Source organism: Populus trichocarpa, chromosome 1 (genome assembly GCF_000002775.5).
Source record: "Populus trichocarpa isolate Nisqually-1 chromosome 1, P.trichocarpa_v4.1, whole genome shotgun sequence".
NCBI lineage: Eukaryota > Viridiplantae > Streptophyta > Magnoliopsida > Malpighiales > Salicaceae > Populus > Populus trichocarpa.
In genome coordinates, this window is record NC_037285.2 from 15,616,880 (window position 1) to 15,636,550 (window position 19,671).

Sequence of the window (19,671 nt, forward strand, 5' to 3'; positions counted from 1 at the left end):
CATGTGTATTTGTAAGGCCAAATATAATGATCATAAATTTATAATGGCTTTGGTGTATATGAAAAGCCAGTTTCTCTTTATCTTCAGGGTGCATACAAATTTGATGGTGTCCCAATCATAAATTAAACTTTGTAAAAAATCATGCCCTGTGTAATTCATCTAATAACTCGTCGATGATGGGTATCATGAATCTATTCTTAACTATAATGTTGTTGACTGCTCAATAATCAACATACAGTTGTTATAAGTCATTATGTTTTTTGATTAATAATACAAGAGAGGAATAGAGACTCGTGATTAGACGTGTCATACTAGATGATAGGAGCCCCTTCACCATGTTTTTAATTTCTTTATTTTGGTAATATGGATAACAATAAAGCTTAACTAAAATTGGATTAGCTCCATGTAGCAATGAAATCTTGTGATTTTAAGAGCGATGAGATGCCAAGCCTTAACCTCCTGGAAATGGCAAAATAGTGATTCAAAATGGTCACCAAATATGGATTTAATTGACTAATTGTAGCTCATTGTTCCCATCCTAAATTCAAGGAATTTAGTTGCAATAAAAATCTCTTTTTCCTTTTCTAAACTACTCTTCTAAATCATGACCTTCGAGGCCTTTTCATCATGTGCAACTTCATTGTTTTTCCTTACCACCAAAACCACATCCATATCTCATTGGATTCCTAAATAATTGGACTTAATATTTTAGCCATTGAGTTCAAAAAATAGCATTATATCCTTCCACGAGTAAAAGGAAAAAAAACCCATGTGGAACTGAACCTTTTGAGCTGAAATATAGATAAATTCTCCAATCTTCATTTTATTTCCATTCGTCACTTATACTGAAAACTCTTTGTTTTTTGTGGGATAAATTCTCATTTTGATAGATAACTTTGAATTCAAAAAGTTATAGGTGCTACAAGAATCCACTGATACTATAACCATAAAATCTCTAATTCCTAAAAAATACATGTCTAAGGTTTCATATTTCCCAAAATAGCATGGAAAATAATTTCAGGAATCTCCTCTTTTTATTTCTCTTTAATGTTAGTTTCATCCAATGTCTTATTAATAGAAGGAAAAGTTCATTATATTAAAAATAACTTCTTACAATGATGGTTTGGAGAAAATTTTTCATCATAGATGAAGCATAACCCACCTCTTTTCTTGTAACTTGACTGAGATCATTATTTTAATGGTGAGGGTATGGGCACAGGTAAGAAATGTTAAGGGTAAGGGTGATTATCCTTTGATTAATGAGGTCTTTCAAGGTTCCATATACTTTTTTTTTCCCAATACATACAAGACTTATAGAGCTATGCAATACCAATAACAATAGACAAGGAAACTAGATTACATGTTTTCATGTCAGCTCGTATTACCTCCTTTAACATACTCATAAACCACCTAACTTGTTATTTTTTATATAAATGGACAGCTCGATGTAACAAACAATTAAACTCCATTTGCTAATAATATATGATTTCTATTTGTTTAAGCTTAGTGAGATCCCAAAAATGTTTTGGTATTTTAAAGTTCCATAACATAAATGCATCTTGTACTTGAAAACCTCCCAATTGATACCTTTCAATCGATGTTTGAAACATTAATACCACAATTAAACATCATCATCTAAGTGGTAACCGGTCATTAAAAGTTTCTTCACCTCTTTTGTGTATTGCAACTTAGGAAATCGCTCTACCTGATAAATCTACCTAGTTGGATCTTCAAATTCATCATAGCGTGGAAAGTTCAACTTTGTGATTTTAGTCGTGAGAGAGCCTCCACCTAAAGGGATATGACGATGCCATGAGAAGGCTTGACATTGTTGTCATATCCTCTATTGTGCATAAAAAAAGCGAACATGTTCTCTATATGCTTCAAAAGGTTCTCTTCACTAAGCCCTCATGGCTTTTTATAGTTCTTTTTGGCCCATAACTAATGAGCCAAACTTGTTCTCCACTTGCTTTAGGTGGTGGTCGGATATGCAGGGCTTTGATACTAAGTTGTTACATGTTATAGTTTGAGATCTCGTGATGGGTTTATGAATGGGTAGAGAACAAGAATCGTCCTTGCATTTTCTACCTTTGGTGGCAAGTTTATAAGGTACTTTAAGAGAGACCTTCTTAGATTGGTTTAATTTAAGAAAAACCACAACTCCAAGTTAACTCTAGATTAAAAGTAATAATAATATGATACTTTTATTCATGGCCTCAAGCTATTTAAATAGCCAAATGACTTTTGATGTAATAGACAATAACCTATTATTAGGGAAAGAAAAATTACATTGTATAATTCTCGCACAAACTTAATAAAAAGGAAATAACATTGATTTTAATTATTTAATGGTAAGCATCAATCACTCCCATCCTACGATGCTCGGTCTCTAACACTTTATTTTTCCCTAATCTATATAAGGTACATGTCTCAATCTTGCTTAGTGATGCCTATTTTGATTATTGTTAACTCAATATTGATTTTGTGTTTGAGTTAGAGATCCCTCTCCTAATCTGTTGAGAAAAGTAATTTGTTAGCAAAACTTTTTTTCATCGTTTATCCCATGCCATGCTTTTTATAAATAAAGTATGACATTTTATGAAAATATATGTATTGAGATTGTGTTTTCTCTGAAGGTTCTATTATTGACCATCTATATTGATAGATAATCTAATAGCTTTTCTAACTTAGATATTAGAAAGTTTCACATGTTGATTTTATTATGGCTCTGGTAAGTTTTCAAAAAATAAAAAACCATGATGTATTTGGGCATGCTTGAACATGCCCTATACGACTTGAAAAAAAAATTATTAGGATGATTTAGATGTTGGGTAGTTTTGGATAGAGTCTCACTCATAAATAGAGGAAGAGTATGCATGTTATGAGTAATTGATTAGATCCTATATCATTTTAGGCAATCAATAAAATATCAAGTTTTGATAAATAAAAAAAAACCTTGGAGGGATGATTATGTGGCTTAAGGCATTAGTTTGCTAAATTAATATACAATCTTTTTATATTATGAGTTTGTTCTCATTTCCAATTTTTTGCTTTATTATTCCCATTATTAAATAGAAATAGTGGAATGTGGGGAGGAAACAATCTCATTCAATCATTTTTTAGGTTGGACGTTCATCGTTTCAATATAATATAGATTGAAAGTTAAGATGGAATAATTATCCATTTCTTATAGTCTTGGTTATTGCTATAAAGATCAAAGATAGATGAAAGACAAAGATAGGTGACCTTATTGAAATAAATCGGTTAGTCAAACATCCTAAACACTGATATAGAAGTATTGATACACAATATCTAGAATTATAAGCTTCGATAACATGATCTAAACCCTTTTTAAGAAGCTCGAAAAGCATTTTATGGAAAAACAAAAATTAAAGATTTGGATATAAAGTAGGAAAAAAGGTAGGGTGTTTCAGTTTGGAAATTAACAACTAAAATAACTTGATTTGTGACATTGCACAGAACAAACAAAAATAAAAGAGAATGGCAAAGACCGATGTTAACATCGTTTCATTTCTTCCCTGAAAAAAGTTATTAAAAGAATTTTGTAAGATGTAATTACACTATTGATCTCTCAAAGCATGAATCACAAGAATGATATTGTGAACATTTCTAGAATGCACAATATGAGATTGTATTTTATTTCATGATGAAACTCTTCATGGGCATTTATTGATCAAAATTAATTCTCTTAAGTTCGCTAAACTTAGTATTAAAGGTTAGATTAGAAGCCTTAAGAGTATGATTGCTATAATGAATAGATAAGAGAGAAAGACTACCCATGCCTTCACCACTAGCTATATCCTAATTCAAGTGTAAATTTGCTTGGGTGTTTTCTTTGCATCTACTCACTTTCTCAATTTGGTCTTTATTGATGTGATCATTTTCTTTTTTTATAGTTTTATATATCGGGGAATAAATATATAAAATTATCCTTACTAAAATAATTATTACATATTAAATGAGAAATAGTTAGGAGATGAACGTAAATAGTAAGCCAACTCATCAGATTCTTATTGGGATTCCATTACCCAATATTAGAATTAGAAAAAGTGGGTTAGAGATAGCTATAATAAATTCTTTCAATCAAGTACCAATAACTATCTAGTTTGTTAATCAATGGATAATGTTTGATTGCATAGGTGGTAGATGCACACCTAACCAATTTAAAGCCCTTATATGTTTTATTTAATCAAGTCCTATATAACTAAATAGTTGGAGATGACCATCTAACCTATCTAAAGCCACCAAACAGGGGACCTTCCTTATTAGAGACATCATGCCATAATGAAAGGATGATTTCTTATATGTTTTATTTTATTTGAAAGAAAAAAAAAAGGACCCCTATTATGGTGAGGGTGGTGTTACAAGCCATTTTAAATGTTTAGTTTATAAGCAATTCTTTAGTGATTGTACTAAAAGGTATATATAATATAGGTTGGTTAAAGATGATGTAGACAATGTTTAGAAAGAGTATTAAGAAAGGCTAATAGAGTTTGAGGCTATCTCTCCTTTAAGAAAGATTAAAAGGGGTAACTTAGCTTTCCTAACCCATTTAGACTAAGACACTTATTGAATGCAAAAAAATATTCCTGAAAGAATCATAAAATAGATCCTATTGACTTGACTTGTGACCATTAACGTATTCTCTAGATAAAAGGAACCAAATAAAAATGTGTTTTGGGCCAGGTCCTTACAATCCTACCACCTCTTGACATAATAAGATGATAGGTAAGTTTTTTTTTTCACAATGGCGTGGGGCGTTAGAGGTTATTGCCTCACAACCGAATCCCCCCCTCTATATTTTCTTATTTTTCTAATCTTCCCCTAATTAATTTCAAAACTAACAAGCATATAAAAGCTTTAAAGTGATCTTTTAATGCTAATTTGAGATCTTAATTCGTTATGATCTCTACACCAGGTTAGTCAAATAATTGGATTTCATGTTTGAGAAATTTCCTTGGCTTATTTAGAACTCCCTGCCTGTTTTGACTCTTTGTTTCCATTCTTATTTTATAATCTTAAATATCCATTCAACAAGAGCTATTTTAGATTATCATTAACAAAACTAAAAGAGTTGGTGCTTTTACCGTCCACCACCTCATAAAATATTATTCATTGCAATATTGTTTTTTTTCCTTTGTTTTTTTAATATATGTTTCTTTTCTAAATTTCATCTTTAAACATTTTGTTTATTGGAGATTATGTTTCCTGATTTGTTACAATTCGCTTTCTACGCGGTTATTTTAGTCTTATGACTTGTGTCACGAGTTCAGCAAATTAACCCATTTGACTTGGTTTTTTTTTTTTAATTTCATCCTTCAACATTAAGATGTTAGGAATTAGACTTCATAATTTTAATTTTTTTGGTTTGCTATCTATGAGGTGATTCTAATCTCATGACCCAAGTCATGTTTTTTGTAAGTTAATCGTTTTACTGTGTTTTATTTTATATTGACTTCTTTTCTTCCAATTTTATCATTCAATAATGAGTTTATTGAGAATTGAGCTTTATAATTTGTTTTAATTTTTTTTATGGGGTTATCATAGTCTTATGACCTGAGTTGCAAGTTTGACAAGTTAACCCGAGTTAACTGGGTTATTTTTTCAGTTTATTTTCTATAAGGTTATCCAGGTCTCATGACCCAGGTCATGAGTTTGGTAGGTTAACGTGGGTTGACTCAAGTTGTTTTTTGTGTATTTTTTTAATTGATTTTTTTAATTCATCATTCAACATTAAGTTGATTGAGAATTATGATTTATAATTTGTATTGATTTACTTTCTATGAGGTTATCCTAATGTCATGAGTCGTGTTATTAGTTTGGCTGGTTTACTCGAGAAATTTGTTTTGGGTTTTTCTTTAACTAATTTTTTTTTCAATTTCATCCTTCAAAATTGAGTTGATTTTGAATTGGGCTTAATAATTTATTTCTATCTGCTTTATATGGGGCTATCATAGTCTCATGACTCAGATCATAGATGTAGCAGGTTAACCCAAGTTAAACTGGGTCGATCCAATATGTTATCGTCTCAATCATGGTTGTTAAAAATGTGTTTTAACTCCTAAAATTATACGATTTTACGAGTTTAAACCCACAAAACGTGCAGAAACGGAAGCAGAACTCGAAAATCATTAAAATCGCATAAAACCGGGTCAAACTCGCATAAAATCGGGTCAACTCGTAAAAAACGTTAAAAACGTTACGTTTTCGTTAAATGAAATGTCACGGTCACCGAATGGAAAATTAGAAATGAAACAAATTTTTACTCAGGGTCAGGGCAGTAGGGCACTAATCTATTTTCTTTCCCAATTCCCACCTGAGTCCCCGACCACCCTCCTGAGTCCTGTGACTTCGTCCCTGTCTCAAGGTCACCCCACCTGGGACTTCATCGTCCCTGACTCCCTGTCTCACACTCTCCCTGACTCTAGAGTCCCAGACTTCGTCCAATCGTCCCCTCTCTATCTCACACTCTCCCTGACTCCAGAGTCCCAGACTTCATCCAATCGTCCCCTCTCTGTCTCACACTCTAAGAATTGATCCAGAGTGTCTTGGCGAGACGAAGGTAAGAATTGATTCTGAATCCCAAGCTTTGTTTTTTCTGTCTAATGGTGGTGATTAGAGATAAAAAAATAATTTGGGTATGCTGTGAATCTATGTTTATCTTCTGGGTATTCTACAATTAAGTGGTTTGCTTCTGGCCTCTGGGTATTTTTTTCGATTTGATCTGTGTATGCTGTGAAGTGTGAATCTATGCTCTGTTTGATCTTGCTTGCTTTGGTGTTGCAGATTCTGTAATTCTGCAATCTGTGTATTTTCACTTTGCCTTGTTGTATCCCTTGTTGATTTACAATTTGTGTTGATTCTTATGGGACTGGCAGGTTAAATGGCTAAAGTGAAAAGCTTCTTGGCAAGTTTATACAAGAATTTCCAGGTTGGTATCTTTCTTGGTTTCATTTACTTCATTATATTGACTGAATTATGCAGGATTTAATCAACTATGATACTGACCTTTTTTGCTTAATTGCTCACACAGGATTGAATCCAGTTTGTAGTGATTAATTTGATGATCAATGTGGCATAATGTATGCATAATTTCTGATAATAGACATGCAGTATGATTTCAATATCCACTTGATCGCTGAGCTTGATGAATAAATACTGCTAAATCTTAGCTATTGCCCCCCCTCTGTGAGTGGCATCCTTGCATAAAGATAGGGAAAGAATGTGTTTTGGTTGTCACTAAGTGCATTCATGCCTTAATTCTCAGGAAAACAGATGTGAAATGACATTGTGATTGCTACAAAGTTTGCAGCATACCCGTGGCGTCTGACACCGGGGCTGTTTGTGAAAGCTTGCAAGTAAACATCTCTAACTATTCTGTTTTCTGTCTCATGTAGTGCGTGCTTTCTCAATTTTTTTTCTTCAAAAACTTGAATGTATGCTTCCCTGAAGACACTCAGCTTTATCATGTTCAATATGAACTATATTGGTGTTAAATATTGTTGACAATATTGATGTTGGTCCTGGTACTAGTAGTAGCACTAATGTTTCTAATATCGGTGCTGGTACTAGTAGTAGCAATAATAATCCTTTAGATGGTAATGATTTTAGGAATAATGAGGGAGACAAAAGCAATGAGGGTGTGTTTAGTTTACATGACACACCTACAGACTGTTTGTTTTAGGTGTGTTAACTTTTAGTTATTGAAATACTACGGACATGTATGAATTTTTATTTGAATTATGTATTTTAAGATGTTTGGATATTTGTATTGTTTATTTTACTTTTATTTGAATTATGTATTTTAATATGTTTGATATTTGTATTGTTTAAAATATTTTACTTGTGATTTTTCGATTTTAGTTAAAATATTTTACTTCCGATTTTACGATTTTTAGTTAAAACTTTTTACTTCTGATTTTACGATTTTACGATTCGAGTTTACGAGTCGAGTTTAAATTGTATGTTCCGTGTCGTGTCAAAAAAGCGTTTTTGACAACCTTGGTCTCAATGTTAAAAAAAAAAAAAAAAGATGTCATCTTGAAATGTTTTTAGTCAAACCAGAGTTTTAAAACCCGGACCGGCCCGGCGGGTCGACCCGGCCGACCCGGGCCTGGGACCAGTTCGGGTTGAGGCAAAAACCCGCTCGGGAATTGGCCCGGGGAAACCCGGTCGACCCGGGGGGTCGACCCGGGACCCGGTCCACCTGGCCAAACCCTGGTGAGACCGGTTAATTTTTATTTTTTACTATCATTAAACGACGTTATTTTTTGCCATCTAAAATGCCAAAACGTTGAAGACTGAAGACAGAAGAAGAACGAAACAATAAACCTAATTAATGTTACTCTTTGTCTTTGAAACTCAGCTGAGGAGCTGATGAGCAACAAACGTCTGACCATTGATCTCTGCGAAAAAGGTTTGAATATCCTTCTTTCACTCTCTGTTTTCTTTATTCTTGGCCGTTTTCTCATTTCTGGCATCAATTTCAATTTCAGCCCAGCACCTCAATTTCTGCGATAATCCTTCTTTCACTCGCTGCCATCGATTTCAATTTCGCCACCGTAACCATTTCTTATATATATATATATATATGACAATAGGCCTTTCGTTTGCTGTTCCTTATGATCCACAATCCATGTTTGTTATTATTATTACAATTATTATTAAGAATTGAAAGCGGGGGAAAGAGAAAGAAAGACTTACCTGGAGCTGCTACTTAAAGACGAAGGCGATGGTGATGGAGGGCTGGCTAACCAATGTTACTTTCTTCCCCTCTACTTCTGTTTTTCGTTCACTTCACCTTTGTTCTTGCTTTTCTCTGCTTGTCTTCTCTTTATTTATTTTTTTATTTCTCTTGTTCCCTCTGTCTCTCTCTGTTCTTGTTCCTCTTGGTCTCTCTCTGTATTATCTGTGTTAGTTCATTTTTCGTCTGTGTTTTTTTGTATTATCTGTTTATGGTTCTCCCCTTCTTTGTGGCTTTTGTCTATTTGTCCTGGTTTCTCTGGGTTTGTATTTGTTGGTTGGATCAACAACCTACGGTAAGGGGAAGTTGAAGTTCCCTTTTGCTGGAGGAAGGTCACAAGTCTCCTTGTCTTCTCTATGTCTTTGTTTTTTTTTTTGGGTTGACCCGGGTCAACCCATCTGACCCGTGACCCGATCACTTGACCGGGTCGATGACCGGGTCGGGTTTCAAAACTATGAGTCAAACTATGTTTTTAGCAGTAGTGCAAGTTGTTTTTAGACCCGCCAATAAATCATGTCATATCAGGTTAATCTTCAAATGATTGTTTTCTACTAGAAAAATCTCATCAACGCATGGATGTTTCTTTTAACATTTTTTTTTCCAATAGAAAAATGTTAGGAATGTCTGAGTTTATTCTTATTCCTTTAGGAGGCATGTGTGGTTCACATCGACCACCGTTGGTAGCCTTTATAAATTCATATCGTTGAGCTTTTTTCAATGGTTATAAAAGTGTCGTCATTGGAGTTTAGATTTGACTCTAATATTTTTTTTTCCATGCAAATCCCATCTCTTCTTCCCGTTTACCTGTACTTGGGGATGACAATGAATACCTATAAGTTGAGTTTTGTATTATTCATATCCGAATTCAAACCCAAAATAACTATTCAAGCCCAAACTAAACAAATATGAAATGTTGATACCCAATTAGGTTTTGATAACTCATTTAATATTCATGATCTCAACTCCATCTAAACCTAAATATTATAATTTATAACTATTTAGTGTGTGTGTGTGTCTATATATATATATAAAATTTTTTAAAACTTTAAATTTATTTATTTATCTTAGATGGGTAGCGTTTGGGATCAGGTAAAGTAAACTAATATTCACACCCAGTTCAAAACCAAATTTTTTACCTTTAAATTTTACTCGAAACCTGTGTCCTGATCGGGTCTAAAATTTTGATATCCATTTGGGTTGATTCCACCTGTATTCAGTGATTTTGAGTGAAATTGCCATCTCTGTACTTTCGCTCTTCTTCTTCTTCTTTTCTTTCCTCGTTGTCCTACAGTTTCATTGTGCTATGTGCAGTGGGGGAGCCCTCCTTAATTACTCTACCTTGACCTGCCTCTGTCATTTTCCTTATATAAAACAAAATGATGCCATTTCCAAGGCTTGGATGAGTTTATTAAGAAACAGTGGCATTTAATTATTTAAATTAGAGCTCAGCTTACAATGATTCCTTCCCCTTCTCAGTAGCCGTTGAATAAAAGCATTGACGCCTTCCATAAGATTAAACAATGAAGGCAAAAAAATAAAAAATAATATAAAAACAAATCTACAATAAAAGCACTAAGATTCAACAGCTATCCATATTCATTTTGATCGTAATTTAATTACTAATAATTTCAGAAGTGAAAAATGGTGGAGTACAATTACTAACACCACCCTATTATTTTAAAAAACAAATCATTTCATAAAAATAAAAACCATTTTAAGTAACTATGAAGTATTAATTTCTTTTTTGAGAAAATTATGAAGTGTAATTATATTGTCATATTGTATCTTTATTACTTGTTTTAACTAGTTATTTTGAAATTTTACTAATTCTAAATCGTGAATAACTCAGACTAAATGAATTATAAACTTTATCTCGCGATTTTATAAAACTTGAAGATACTATAATTGTAGTTTTATTGTTATCATATAATTATAGTATATTTAAGTAGTCATAAATAATTTTACATGTCAAAGATACTTCTTAATCTAAAAATTTAAACTGTTATGTGAAATCTCAATATATAATTTTATATTACTCTCTAGTATGGATCCTCAAGTGAAAGCTCTTTGAGTTTGGAATTTTTATAGGTCCACACTACCCCCTGTGTTATTAATTAGATTTAATTAGAAAAGAGAATAAAGATAATAAAATTTAAACTTGTGAATGTTTGGTTATTAAAATTTTGATGTTGCATTAAAGAACCATCTCAATCTAAAAATTTAATTTGTTAGGAGATGTCCAAAATATAATTTTATATTATTTTATAACAAAGTGTAAGTAGTTTTATTATAAAAAATAAAAATTTTAAAAATATCTTTAATACTCTATTTTTATATTTCATCTTTATGATTTCATTAAGAATTGTGTTCTTTTATTTAATTCTATTAGTTTGAGTGTTATATATCAATTAATCATTAGTTGAATCATTAAAAACACTCTAGAATAGAAAATAAATGTATTCTCTTAAATTATCATAACCTAACCCATAAATTATATTTCATCTGTTTTTTTTTTAATTTATTTTCTAAAATTTCATTTGTTATTTTTTTTTAGTGGTTCAACCACGAAACGATACCATTCTTTAACAGAATAAAAATCATTAAAAAAAAGAGAAAGAATACGATGGCTGTCCAGTGCCATTTACCACCGACAGCGCAACGGGACACATGATAAGCTTCTGTACGCGCTCAAGCGTCCGATCTTATTCTGCTACAAAAATAGTAGCAGAGAGGAGGACTTCTATCTATAAGTCACCTCGTACATTATGACTGCCCACTCCCCAAATCACACGTGCTAAGCAGCACGCGCAATCCGTTTTTCGTCAAAAGTTGAGTCCAGACACCCCCTCCCCCTCCCTCTCAGATCAGTCAGCTGTCCTTCTCGCTAACTCAACTACTGCCGGCTAATCATTAGCTCTCCCTTCCCTTCTCTCTGAAAAAACACACACTCTCTCTCTCTCTAAAAACTCTGTATCAGCGACGTAGAGGATCTTCAAGCTCTCTCTCTAAAAGATCGAAAGTAATTCCTTCTCTCTGTCTCTGGATTAATTTATATACTTCAATGCATGATAAGTTGCAGATGATGTGTTTTGGTTACTTTAAGTTGTGTTTGGTTGCTGAGAAAATAAATGAAAACTTATTTACTTGTACCTATACCAGTATAATTCTGTTTTAGAAGATTTTGATTGCTGCTGTGCTGAAGTGTGCTGCTTTATGTTCATGGTTCTCAATTCGTAGCTTTCTGTTGTGTTTTATGCTTGGTTGCTGAGTAAGTATGTAAAATTAATGGAAATAAAATAAAACGTGCAATTGTTGTCATATCAATCTAGCTTGTAGCTGCACAAGTAAGGAATTTAAGTTTGCTTTTACTTGTGGAAAGAAAAAAAAAAACTGAAAACTCTTGGAATCTTAATTAGCTTTTAATTTTATTTAGAACACTGCTTGGTTGTTGAATAAAAATCCTCTATTTTTTTCTTTAATTTATTTATGAAAGAGAAATTATTATTATTAATAATAATAAAATCCTTCGTTTCCTCAGAAAGCAACGTGCAACTCTTCTCTTTTGGTTTCAAGAGAAGTTTGAGAGCTATATTAAATAGACCAGTTCGAATGTCCATACATGTACTGATTTTTTGGGCAATGGATGTAACTGAAGAAACGTGGATTAAGATTTTTGCTGTTGTAATATAGTTGAAGAAGAAACTAATGGAGGAAGGCAAGAGTAGAGGAGATTTACATGTTAATGTACTTAAGCAAACACCTTCAAGACAAGGTGGAAGTTTCAAGTCCACCACATTGTCAGGGAGGTCAACACCTCGGAACTCTCCTACTCATCGGTTACTACATTCCAGTCGAACTCCACGAAGAGAGGGTAGAGGTAGTGGAGGGATACAGTGGTTTCGAAGCAATCGATTAATATACTGGTTACTTCTCATTACTCTATGGACTTACCTTGGGTTTTACGTCCAGTCCAGATGGGCTCATGGTGATAACAAGGATGAATTTCTGGGGTTTGGAGGTAAATCCAGCAATGGACTTTTAGATGCTGAACAGCATACACGACGAGATTTGCTTGCCAATGATAGTTTGGTAGTTGTAAATAATGGGACCAATAAAATTCAGGTGAGAAATGCTAAAAAGATAGATGTTGTTTTGGCCAAGAAGGGGAATGGAGTTTCATCTAATCGAAGAGCAACTCCTAAGAAGAAGAAGAGCAAGAGAGGAGGACGCAGGTCACGTGCCAAAGCACATGATAAACAAAAGGCAACAGTAGTGGTTGAAAGCGATGATGTAGAGGTTGCAGAACCTGATGTTCCTAAAAATAATGCTTCTTATGGTTTACTTGTTGGCCCATTTGGGCCAATAGAGGATAGAATTTTGGAATGGAGCCCTGAGAAACGATCAGGAACATGTGATAGGAAGGGGGCCTTTGCACGTCTTGTATGGTCTAGGAAATTTGTGTTAATATTCCATGAACTCTCGATGACTGGAGCTCCACTTTCAATGTTGGAGTTGGCAACAGAGTTTTTGAGCTGTGGAGCCACAGTTTCTGCTGTAGTTCTCAGCAAGAAGGGTGGCTTGATGCCAGAGCTTGCTAGGAGAAGGATCAAAGTGCTTGAAGACAGAGCAGATCTCAGCTTCAAAACAGCCATGAAAGCAGATCTTGTCATTGCAGGATCAGCTGTCTGTACCTCATGGATAGGTACGAACCATGTGACAACCATTTATCCGTGTTTGTTTATATAAGAAACTAACTATGCTGATACAAAGTTTTCTTCTTGTTCTGACTTTTGATTTGTAAATCTTCAATTTATGACCTAAGGCACTTTTAATAGCTCGAAAACTTGATGCTAAAAAGATTTCAGGGCATGAAACAAAATGCACAAACATCATTATGAATTAAATGAATGCATTATCTTCTTTAGTATTCTTGTTTATAAATGTATTGCTACTAGCAATCAGATGCATGATACAGAATATTTCCTCGTCATGTGCACATGCCCTTTTCAGCAGTGTCTTGTTGCAATTGGAGTTCAGATTGTCTATTCCAAACGTATATGCCTATAGTGGGGCAATCACAATGTCTGCTAACTTTTAAGAGACTTTCATAATCGATGTGCATACACATGTATCATCTATGATGATGATCAAAATTAATTTCAGTTGACTGCTCTTTTGTGGCTTATATTGGAGTTAAATAGATATAAGGCTCTTTTGTGGCTTTGATTGGATCATTGACTGCTCTGTTATTAGATATGAAACATTGAGTGGACGCTGTATAACATGAAAGTATGTTAATCAGTTGACACTATCTTTGAGTGATGGCTTGTGTCAAGCCTCTTCTGCTACTCAGAGTTAATGACAAGTGTTCAAACTTTTCTTTGAACTTCCTTTGGAAAATGTGAGGGCAGCTTGGAATCTCATGTTATGAGCTCATGCATCTTATGTTGAATGTGATTTGTTTTCATGCGTTTGCCTTCTACATTGTTATTTGGTGTGCAATTTGTAGGAAGTCTATCTTTAAAAGGCCAAGATTGTAAAAGTTCTATCTTCTCTGTTCACAATTTATATTTAGCACATGAACTGATAGGAAAGAGAATACAATTGCTTTTACCATATGTTTAGCAAGCTTTGAAACTAAGCTATTATTGTTATTTCTAGTTGGCAACAAAATAGTTTGAAAAGATGAAAAATTCTATACCATTGAATTCTTTATTTTGGTTTCAGATCAATACATTGCCCGTTTTCCAGCTGGAGGTAGTCAAGTTGTTTGGTGGATTATGGAAAATCGACGAGAATACTTTGATAGGTCAAAAATTATCCTTAATCGAGTGAAAATGCTGGTCTTTCTCTCTGAAAGTCAGATGAAACAATGGCAAACTTGGTGTGAGGAAGAAAATATTAGGCTGAGATCTCCACCAGCAGTGGTTCAACTTTCTGTTAATGATGAGCTAGCTTTTGTAGCCGGCATTGCTTGTTCACTAAATACTCCAACTTCTAGCTCTGAAAAGATGTTGGAGAAAAGACAGTTGCTACGGGAATCTGTTAGAAAAGAGATGGGATTGACAGATAATGATATGCTTGTGATGTCTCTCAGCAGCATAAATGCTGGTAAGGGTCAGCTCTTGCTTCTTGAATCAGCAAACCTGGTGATTGAACCAGATCCTTCGCCTAAAATAACAAATTCAGTGGATAAGGGTAACCAATCTACCTTGGCTGCGAAGCATCATTTAAGAGCTCTGTTGGCGAAGCCAGAAAATCTTGTCAGATTTTCAAATGAATTTAGCCGCTACAGTGAGTCTTCTACCAGATTGGCTGAACCTAATAAGACGAATTCACAAGTTACCAGTGTCTCTAACTCCATTGATTACAACGTTGCCGGGAACCTTGACAGAAGTCACAGAAAAAGGAAGTTGTTGGCTGACAGTGAAGGAACACATGAACAGGCTCTTAAAGTTCTTATTGGTTCTGTTGGATCTAAAAGCAATAAGGTGCCTTATGTCAAAGAGATTCTGAGGTTCATATCCCAACATTCAAATTTGTCGAAGTCAGTGTTATGGACTTCAGCAACTACACGTGTTGCCTCGCTTTACTCTGCGGCAGATGTTTATATTACAAACTCCCAGGTAATCCTCATCTTCACGGTTTACTGATTTATCTGTATGTGTGCTTTTTTTTGGTAGGCTCTAAGTTAAATTTTTGGATTTACATCACAAATTTGAAGTTTCAGGTTATGGTATTAAATTATCATATCTGCATCTCATGATAGAAGTGAAATTTTGTTGACAAAAATAGGCCATCCTTTCCCTTTTATTATCTGAAGAGTCTTTTTCTAAACTTGCAGATTGAATTAGTAATCCTCCATTATGTTATTTGGCAACAGTTTCTGTGTACATGTTTGACCTTCAGTCATTCAAATTTCCTTCACCTCTTCCTCTAATTTGAAGTGTCCAAGGGTCATAGACCCTTATTTAAGTGTCCAGTATCTGAAACTTGTACTGCAGGGTAAAATGAAGAGTAAAAGGATCACATTCAGAAATTTGATTACGGTTATGCTTATCCATCTGCTTTACTTATACATTAGAACACAGAAGTAGTTTGCTGTATGGAATTACATTTCAAAATTCACAAAAACTCTTTCAACTATGCAATCTATGTACATAGTGAAATTTGCTGCAGAAATATGGTAGTGTATAAAATGGGATGTGGGCAATGTGGCATTGAGGTGCCCTAACCAGCCCATTGTATTAGTGATGCAGAAATTTAAGTCTTGATTCTAAGGAACGTGCTCCCTGCCAAATGTGCAATGCCTTACACCATTTTCCATTGAGTTATGTGGCTATGTTCCAAGATCTTGATCATTCAGTTGTTCTGTTACAACAGAAACTCATTTAGTAGAGCTCAAGCAGTGTAACTTACCAACCTACATACAAACTGAATGATTGACAAGAACTAGTCCCATTCTCATGCTGAGCTCATTTATTACTGGAATAATTTAAATGTTGCCTGTTATTGTGGGTTCCTCAGCCATTCACCCACGAGCTATAGAGGGTGAACATGTGGTCTGGTGTAGAGTCGATAACCAAGGAAGAGTTTAGTAAGAATGTCTGCCAGCGTTTCTAAAGTTGATTGCATGATAATGGGATACTGCATCAAGTGTAATCGGTTTGTAACTATGTATCTGATGTTGACAACAATGTAATATCCATCATCATAAACTAGCATTTGTGTTTCAATTGAACTCCTTTTTTACTGGTGTAGTTTACTCATTGTGAAAAACAAATGTGAACTCTTACTTATGAGACCTATTCTGTATTAATAAGAAAGCGTATGGAAATTTCTGGATTGGTTTTCAGGGCCTGGGAGAGACATTTGGAAGAGTTACCATAGAAGCCATGGCGTTTGGTCTTCCGGTAAGGCAACCAATACCTTCCTGTTTTTGTAAGGCTGGCATGAATAGTATATGTTGATTGCTCATCCTGCTAACTTATCATTCGCGGAACTTGAATTAGTAAATAGCTGGCCTGTCATGGTCTCGAGTCAACTTCTTCTGGGGAAAAAAATATGATATCATGCTCTTCTTGAGCCAATAGGACCACCATTATCAAACCTTAGTTTTTGAATATGACTGGTTAAATATATTTTTATTTTTCCTGACAGGAATAAACTGCAAAGCATGTCACCATCAGTATTCAGTGTTCTTCATTAACTTTGTTTAACTATTTTCTCTTAGTCTGCCTTATTAACTAGGAAACCCTCATTCTTAATTCAAAATATTCTTTTACCAATTCCATTCTATGCAGTCGATGAACTTTCTGCAAATCACTTTCAGAAAGATAGATCTTTAGCCAGCTGTAAAAGATCACACATTTTGTTTGAATTTGCTAGGTGCATCTCATTTGACTTATTTCATGCTTTCACCCAGTCTGTTTTGGTAGAGCATGTAGAAAGCACAACTCTACTGACTTACTCCATGCATGAGCATACGAAAACTGTCAGTTAAATGTCTTTAGTAGGAGCTGGCAACAAAATAAATACCATGACCCTTGGATGAGGTGTTTAGGTGTTTCTTGAGAAAAGAAAGGGAGTTTAGGTGTTTGATCCATTTACATCCAATAGCACCTAGCACAAATATTAGTGTGAATATTTAGTGTTTTTTCAAGGCATGAATTCAAGTAAGCCCGCTAGAAATTATGTGAAAAAAACGATACTGTTTTCTTTAGGGGATACACGTTCATTTTCTTCGAAGACCCCCGCTGTTCCATAAGTTAATATCCTAGAAAAGTTTTGCATTTGAATGTCCATGGTTGCTGTAAAATATGTTAGGAAGAGTATAGCATGAAGACATCATGTATTTCTTTGTGTGTGATTTTAAGTTTCAGTTTTAATGCGGACAAACTGGTGGTTGCTTAGCTGTGTGCACGCAAACTTTGCGAGGCATTCTCCAGAGGATTCTGGAGCTTGGTCTATTCTTAATGGACACACATTTAGCGTTTCTGAAGCTAAACAGCTTGAAATGCAATGAGCTCGTAGCTCAACTAGAACCCCAATCCCGCTCCCACCAAGAGGTCTTGTTTGTAGAAAACAAAAAAGAAGATAAAAAGAAAAAGGAAAACAAACACAGCCATCTTAAATTTACCCTTTGCTCCAATGGTGTATATGAACACTACTTGTGCTTCGAGGTAAACCTATCTTCATATCACTACAGCTGGACTTATGTCCGTCACTTAAGACATCTATCCAGGAGTTTCTTTTCTTTTCTTTTCTTTGTTTACTTCTGCTGCATGGATTCAAGATTGCAACGAACAAGCCTTCCAGATTTATTTTCTTTACCATTTTATCAGGTCCTTGGAACAGATGCAGGAGGCACACAAGAAATTGTTGAGCACAACATAACAGGGCTTCTTCATCCCGTGGGACGTCCAGGATCTCGTGTTCTTGCTCAAAATATCGAACTCTTACTTAAAAATCCATCTGTGAGGAAGCAAATGGGGATCAAAGGGAGGAAAAAAGTGGAGAAAATGTACTTGAAGCGGCACATGTATAAAAAAATCTGGGAGGTTCTTTACAAGTGCATGAGAGTCAAATGACATCTGCCAATGCACAGACTGATTCTTTGATTGGTTTTGAATTTGAAAGAAATTGGTGAGCATCGATGCAGATTGTGTTACCCAACACAACTGATTTGTAAGGTTTCAAATTTAGCAAATTGTATCTGGATTATTTGGAAGCTGTAGCTGTTTGATTGATTTCGAGCTTGAAAGTTCTTTCTCCACCAGCATGTTCTCTTCGTTGCATTACATGAGTCAAAAGGCATGCGAAAAAAAACTTCGATGCTGGCAAAAAAAAGGTCCTTACAGAGTGGGTTTTTACTTTTTAGTCCTCACTGATAGCTCCAAAAAGGGTCCTCACGGAGAGCAGCATTAAGTACAGTTATCGTCATTATTACTAGGATCCACAATTAATTGGAGCTATTAAACAGAATTGTTTCCGTTGTATGTTTTCAGGAAACACGCTTTTAATGAGAACTAAAGTTAGCTTTCATGTTTGGAAATTTAGCACACGTTTTGTAATATAATTGAACATTTGAACTGGGTTTTTATTAAATTTTAAAATGTTTTTTTATTAAATTAATTTATTTAGTGTTTTTTTATATTGATTTGATGTGCTAATATTAAAAATAAAATTTTAAAAATAAAATAAAAAATTATTTTAATATATTACAAGCAAAAATCACAAATTTAAAAAATAAACTCTTTATCTTTCTCGTTGTATATTTTACCAATTCTCTTCTCTCAATCTATTATTACAAATTTAATTCATCTCAATTTATAAGAAATGTGTATTTAACATCCGATTTTGTATTGTTTTCCTACATTAAAAATTTTAAAACAAAATTGATATGAAAAAAAATAAAGGAAAAATAGAAAGATACTTGTGTATAATATTATTAATGGGATCTATTATTTTTGTTTTTAATAAAAATAGTTTAAATATATCACTTGTACACGGTTAAGAAAAATTATTCGTTCACACACAATGGTTCACAACATTGAAATTTTTTAATTAAGTGGATAAAAGTAGAACGTCCATAGTAGGAATATAAATTATCCAAAAAACAGGTTGGTATTTAATAATCATAAAGGTAAAAAAGGAAAAGATATACTTTAATGTCTCACTATGTCAAATAAAAAACTTGGAGCAAGTTATTATTTAATCCCCGTGTTTTTTATAAGATAATTAGTTAATTCCTTTTTAGTTTTTTTTTGTGTTTTTTTTTTAAGTTCTAATATTTTCATATTTGATTCCATCTTGGTCTTTACATTGTTTTTTATCACAATTAAATAGTCTTTTAGCCTAAATACCCTTCATTTGTAATCAAAATCCCCAATTTTATTTACTACAGA

General features: G+C 33.8%; 1 protein-coding gene across 2 annotated transcripts; it reads left to right on the forward strand.

The window, feature by feature from the left end:
* The first annotated feature begins 11,490 nt into the window (after window positions 1–11,490).
* LOC7486641 (uncharacterized) lies at window positions 11,491–18,539 on the forward strand. Of its 2 annotated transcripts, none has more exons than XM_024584082.2 (5): window positions 11,491–11,783; window positions 12,455–13,466; window positions 14,492–15,390; window positions 16,621–16,677; window positions 18,109–18,539. In XM_024584082.2, the coding sequence occupies exons 2-5, from the start codon at window positions 12,470–12,472 to the stop codon at window positions 18,352–18,354; spliced, it is 2,199 nt and encodes a 732-aa protein (XP_024439850.2). In that variant the 5' UTR covers window positions 11,491–11,783; window positions 12,455–12,469; the 3' UTR covers window positions 18,355–18,539. The 2 variants fall into 2 exon arrangements, with proteins under 2 accessions (XP_024439850.2, XP_024439842.2); XM_024584074.2 differs by having other exon boundaries at window positions 11,492–11,783; window positions 12,303–13,466.
* Window positions 18,540–19,671: the final 1,132 nt, after the last annotated feature.